Source organism: Drosophila montana, unplaced genomic scaffold, assembly GCF_035044405.1.
Source record: "Drosophila montana isolate Dmon_TW-CO22-7 unplaced genomic scaffold, ASM3504440v1 contig_3027_1, whole genome shotgun sequence".
NCBI lineage: Eukaryota > Metazoa > Arthropoda > Insecta > Diptera > Drosophilidae > Drosophila > Drosophila montana.
Genome location: NW_026997902.1, coordinates 1 through 6140, shown reverse-complemented (window position 1 = coordinate 6140; position 6140 = coordinate 1). Strand labels below are relative to the sequence as shown.

Genomic DNA, 6140 nt, shown 5'->3' with positions numbered 1-6140 from the left:
ATGGTCTATCACTTATCGCCATCTCTTAGCATCGGACCCTGGTAGACCTTTCTTTGGTACAAGAATTATCGGACTATTATACAGTATAATTTGCTTAGCTGCCTCGAGTACTTTGCACAGACATTAGAGGCAGCTATCCTAAAAAGGCAGTTAACTTAATTTATTTTTTTCCTAAAAGTGAATCGATTTCATAGTAACCTCGACTTTTTTTAAGTTGCATTGAATTTTGTTTAACAGTACTAAGATTAATATATTAATTTGGTAGTTTTTATTAACTTTATGTATTTAAATTACCTTTAATTCAATTTCAATACAGTTTATTGTATACACAAGAAGAATTAATATAAAATCAAAACATCTGATCATAGATGGCGCAGTTAACTTACATGTTTGGCCTCTTGGCCAGTTATATTCTTAATATTAGCTTTATTTTTGAAAAAGTATTATAATTGTGAAATAGTTCGTCTTCTGTCCTCTTGTCGGTCTTAGCTCTGATTGGCAACTTCTTGTCTGCTCCTCGTGAATGGCAGCTTAGAGATCGGCCCGATATATATTGGCCGGTAGATCGTGGCTAGGGCTGCCACAGTACTCCCCCCTAGCCAAGTCATAGATTGTCATTCGTGGGGACGGCTTCGTCAGCCTCTTCAATTGTCATAAATGCTGTTTAATCTGTCGATTGACAATGCTGTTCCTTTGCCATTGATCCGCACGACGAAGACCCGATCTGATGGCTTGGATATCACCTCATACGGTCCTGAGTATGGAGGCTCCAATGGCTGCTTTACCGCGTCAGTCCTGACGAATACATGAGAGCATTCATGCTTTGTGCAGAAAGAGTTTCGGCTTGCTGTGATGCGAAGCTGGCGTCGGCCTTACCGCCTGCATGTCGGTGCGAAACTGACTGACAAAGTGACATGGATTCGAGGGTGCGTCCAGGTCATAGAAATATTCGTTGGGGAGGCGAAGTGTGCACCCGTACAACATTTCGGCAGTTGACGCTTGGAGATCTTCCTTGAAGCACGTTCGGAGGCCAAGCATTACAGTTGGAAGTAGTTTGGTCCATGGGGTCTGCGGGTTGCACATTAAAGCGGCTTTCATAGACCTATGCCAACGCTCGACCATGCCGTTTGACTGTGGGTGGTATGGTGTCGTGTGGATGTGTTCACTTCCCAATAAATTGGCCAATGATATGAAGAGCGCAGACTCGAACTGGGCCCCTTGGTAGGTGGTGATTATCAAGGGACACCCAAACCGTGATATCCAGCCTGACCAAATTGCATCGCAGACCGTCTGTGCTGTCATATCCTGCAGAGGTACTGCCTCCGGCCAGCGAGAGAACCGGTCGATCATCGTCAGGCGATACCTGTATCCACCTGCCAAAGGCATCACGACAATGTCGAGGTGTATGTGATCAAATCTTCGGTCAGGGACAGTGATTTTGGTAGGAAACATCGAGTTGTGTTTATGTATTTTTGCCCTCTGACATGGCAAGCAATTTCGTGACCACTCCAAGATGTCCTTACGCATCGACGGCCAAACATATTTAGTAAAAATTTGTTTGATTTTAGACCTGCCACTAGGATGAGAGAGTCGGTGAACATTTGAAAATATGTTGACTGTAGTTGTAACGATGTCTCTCCATTTAAAATACTTATCAGTTCGCTGTCCGTTGCTTGGGCCGCTTCAATGCTTTTTGTATCGATAGTCGTCGGCATCGTTATGGCATTGATCCTGGAAAGCGCGTCTGCTACTACGTTGTCGCTGCCGTTTACATGTAGGATATTTGTGGAGTACTGGGAGATGAATCCTAATTGGCGTAGTTGGCGCTCTGATGGCTTTTCAGATTTTTGGGCGAATGCGTATATCAGCGGCTTGTGATCAGTTTTTATTACAAAAACCCGTGCTTCTAGCATGTCCTTGAAATACTTAATCGCTTCATAGATTGCTAGTAGCTCCCTGTCATATATGCTGTACCTGCCTTACGTTTCACTAAGCTTTTTCGAAAAGAAACCTAGGGGCTCTAGTGTACCTCTGTTGTAATGCTCCAGTACCGCACCGATGGCTGTGTCGGAGGCATCATACGTCAGGCTCAGATCTGCGTGTGGAGAAGGATGAGAGAGAGTGGCTGCATTTGCAATGCTGGCTTTGCAACTTGCAAATGCCCTGGTTGTCTTCGCCGTCCACTCTACAGGTCGTTTGTCATTCTTTTGCCTGAGTTTCTGGTGTATGCGGTATACAGCGGCGATAGTAGTTCACTATACCCAGGAATCGGCCCAGTTCGCATATTGTTTATGGCCGACCGTACTCTGCGATCGCCTTGACGCGATCCTCTGGAGGTTTAACACCGTTGCCATTAACTGTGTAGCTTGAAAACAGCACCGCCGTTTTTTGAAAATTGCATTTTTTGTGGTTAATCCTGAGGCCGTTTGCTTTCAGGATACGTAGGACATTGTTCACGTGTTGCTTATGCTTTTCCACTGAGTTTGAAATTATCAGGATGTAGCAGAACACATAGTCGACACCTCGGAAAAGTTGGACCATGAAACGTTGGAAAGTTTGCGTTGCATTTTTGAGTCCAAATGGCATGTATACAAATTCAATCAAACCAAACGGAGTGCATACTGCAGTTTTCTCAATGTCTTCTTATGCCTTCGGTATCTGATAGTACGCGCGCTCTAAGTCTAAGTCTTTGCTACCATGTGCAGCGGACTTGCCCATGGACTTTTGGAATAGCGACAGATTCCTTCGCCGATCAGTTGATGGATTCGTGCTTCCGCTGATGCCAGTTTCTCACCCATCGCAGTGGACGATCTGCTACTGGTGCTCCAGCTGTGATGATGTAGTGGCGAACTTCATGTGATGGGCGATTTTCGCTAAAGTTTTTGGCCGTGTTGACCGCCTCGGTATATTTTGCGTGAGGGCTGTGTAGTTTTCTTGCAATATTTGCAGCTTCGAATTGCTGCGAGTTGATTGAGTTGCCGAAAGTTGGGTGCTCCTGTGTTGGGATAAGACGTTGTTTCTTGATGTCTATGAGCAAATAGATCTGTAACAGAAAGTCAGCGCCAATTATTGCAGTTTGCCCATCAGCAATGATGAATGACCATTTAAAAGCACGACCCAGGCCTAAGTCGAGCTCTAGATGTAGGTTGCCATATGTTTGTATTGTGGTTCGGTTTGCGGCATATAATTGCAGCTTTCCTTTTTGTAGTTTGCTGTCTGTCATTGTGCAAGGCACAACTGACACCACATATCCAGAGTCAACGAGGAAGATATGATTAGTATGCAGATCCTGTACGTGCAGACGGTGGTCTTGCCCCGCCGTCGCCTGTGATAAATGGTTGCTGGTCGTGGAAATGCTGCCGCCCCGCAGGTGAGTTATCGGCAGCCGCTCTAGTTTAACTGTTGGTATAGTGGGCAGCTAGGTTGGCATTTAAGGGCGCGATCGCCAAACTTGCTGTGGTAGAAGCAGAGCGATCTTTTATCCCCCCATTCCTTGTCGTTTATCGGTTTTGGTCGGCGTGCATATGCCTATTTTGAGCTGCGACATTCGTCCTGTAAGTTATCGACTTTCTGCGAAAGCGCGTGCAAGGCGGCCGCAACATCAGTTAAACTAGGGCTATTGTTACTGACCGCTTCTATATTCTGCTGATTTTGCTCAGCAGATGCCGTTTGTGTCGACATTACGTAAGTCGGTTCCATTCCACTGTTTTCCAGCATCTTGTCCGCTATTTTTGCCAACTTATTTAGGTCGTCTTCCTCCCAGACCGAAATTAGCGGATGAACCGACATTGGCAGCTCGGCGATAAAGAGTGTGCGTATAACGGCTTCGCAGCCATTAGCGGGTGCTAAACGACGCATGTGTGTAAGGATTTCCGATTACTTCTTGCCGGTCATGTCGCGACCTTGCAGAAGTCTCTTTGATTTTGAGTCCTCTGATTCTGCAAATGTTTCGAGAAGCCGTTGCTTCAACGCGCCGTATCTGTTATTCAAAGGTGGATTTGTGATGAGCTCCTCGATGGTAAGAGCGACATCCTCCTCCAAGTGTACCGACACCAAGTCGAACTTGCGATCATAAGCTACAACATTGTGCAAGAGAAACAGGCGCTCCAATTGTGCAAACCAAAGTTGAGGATTGCATTTGTTGAACTTCGGAGCATTGATCTGTGAGCATTGCTGAACATTTCCTGCTAGTGGCCGTGCAACCGACGATTGAAGTTCCTGCACTTGCACCTTCAATTCTTAAAGTTCTTCATTAAGCCCGCTATCTTGGGTCGCCATGTTTGTTGCGCCGAAAAATTCGTCAGTGTCGCGAATTGTGAGCTTTATGGACGTGGACCTCAGAAAATAGTACTCGTTTTGCATGTAATGTCCTATTTAACGTTCGGGGTCACCACTTTGGCCTCTTGGCCAGTTATATTCTTAATATTAGCTTTATTTGTGAAGAAGTATTATAATTGTGAAATAGATTGGCATGATTGGCAACTTCTTTTACTGCCTTTAGAAGGCGCTTAAGTGCAAAAGGCTGTTAAGTTGGATGCACTTAACGTAATTAATTTCATACAAAATTAGCTCTTATTGCAGCTATGCAAATTATACTGTATTTTGATACTGATGGTTCTAAAAAATGAGTTTTTCTACCTGTTTTACTACTTCTTAACGTAATTAATTTCATACAAAATTAGCTCTTATTGCAGCTAAGCAAATTATACTGTATTTTGATACTGATGGTTCTAAACAATGAGTTTTTCTACCTGTTTTACTACTTCTTCTTTATGAGTATGAGGTATTCTATAATTCTTAATGTACACTGGTTCTGTATGTTTTAATCTTAACTCTTGCTTATAAAAATTATTCTATGTTATTGATTCGGCTTCTATTCCGAATATGTCTGTATACTTAGTGCACAGATATTTTAATTTTGTTTTGAATAATGGCGGAAAGTTTTGAATTAATTTTTGCATAACGCGGTTTTGACTTTCTTACATTGACTATTTCATAGTCACTCAAAGTTTCGTACGTTATATAATTTGTTACTGAAGATAATTTTATTTGACGGGCAACTTCGGAATGGGCCGGAAGTATTGCGACGTGCGTCAAATTATCGGCGGTGACTTAGCGTCGATTTTTGGTACTTGGTATCGGAAAAGGAATCGGTCACTTTTAAATGCATTTATTAATGTTTTTAAGCACAAAACCCAATAAATTTAAATGCAGAATTGCAAAATATTAAATTATTTACTGTCTACATTCATTTGTTTTGGAATTTTAATTTATAATATGGGTATACCAAGGGGTTGAAAAATTAGGTTGCCACAATTCTTTAAATATCTTAATTCAGGGATAATGGCCCCGAAAACCGCATATACACGATTAAAGCCTATAGTTTCACCTAACCAATCTTAAAAAAATTATAAAAATCGATCAGCACGTTTTAAAGATGTTTGTACAGCAGTGCAGGAACCTCGTTGCTAGCCCCATACAAAATGACCGTAAAAAATTAGCCTTGCACTTAAGCCCTAATATCTTTTTTCAGGGACAATGGCCCTCAATGCACGCTATACTAACTTGAAGATACATGCTTTAGGAAGCCTTACGCACTAATTCTAAACAAATCGATCAGCTAGTTTTAGAAAAATAATAAAATGTAATCGAGTTACTAGCTCTAACGTGAACCGAACCACTGCTTGGAATCGGTGTTGAATAATGTTATACAGTATTGAGCGGGAACAAATTAATTTAAAATATTTGTATATGTGAAACAAATGAGGTAAATGAAATAATTGGTATTTTACAATAAAACATTATCTTTGGAAATATAGACAGCTGCTAAATAACGCAACAGTGCATTTATGTGGATATACACAGTATAATAACAAAAAGGTGGCAATATTTCAACATATTATCACTAACCATACAATGCATAGACTTGTCAAATGTTAAAATAATCGGATACCGATAAATCGTCAACGACTGAGCCCCATGGGTGACCGCGACCATTTTAGTGTGCCCAGACAAAGTAAGACTGCTGAGAGTGGCAGCCGAACGCCGGCCTCGACAGCCGAACGTTCAGTATGAAGCCGCATCCCGCTCAGCGCACAACGTTGCTGCGGCTGATGCTGTTTTGTAATATATGTATCTTT

General features: G+C 42.4%; 2 protein-coding genes across 2 annotated transcripts; both read right to left on the bottom strand.

The window, feature by feature from the left end:
• Nucleotides 1-816: 816 nt before the first annotated feature.
• Nucleotides 817-1386, bottom strand: LOC135430487 (uncharacterized protein YagA-like). Its single transcript, XM_064685170.1, has one exon. It carries the CDS (start codon nucleotides 1384-1386, stop codon nucleotides 817-819), a length of 570 nt encoding a protein of 189 aa, XP_064541240.1.
• A 593-nt stretch (nucleotides 1387-1979) lies between these two features.
• Nucleotides 1980-2541, bottom strand: LOC135430486 (uncharacterized). Its single transcript, XM_064685169.1, has 2 exons — nucleotides 2301-2541; nucleotides 1980-2095 (listed from the first exon to the last, which is right to left on the bottom strand). The coding sequence occupies exons 1-2, from the start codon at nucleotides 2539-2541 to the stop codon at nucleotides 1980-1982; spliced, it is 357 nt and encodes a 118-aa protein (XP_064541239.1).
• Between the last annotated feature and the right edge of the window lie 3599 nt (nucleotides 2542-6140).

What these genes read in the sequence shown, in the direction of transcription:
- LOC135430487 (XM_064685170.1), bottom strand. Translation starts at nt 1,386, where the DNA reads ATGCCTTTGGCAGGTGGATACAGGTATCGCCTGACGATGATCGACCGG.
- LOC135430486 (XM_064685169.1), bottom strand. Translation starts at nt 2,541, where the DNA reads ATGGTCCAACTTTTCCGAGGTGTCGACTATGTGTTCTGCTACATCCTG. An exon ending in CAAGGCGATCGCAGAGTACG is followed by an intron (nt 2,096 to 2,300) that starts GTCGGCCATAAA and finishes CTCCACACGCAG; the next exon opens with ATCTGAGCCTGACGTATGAT.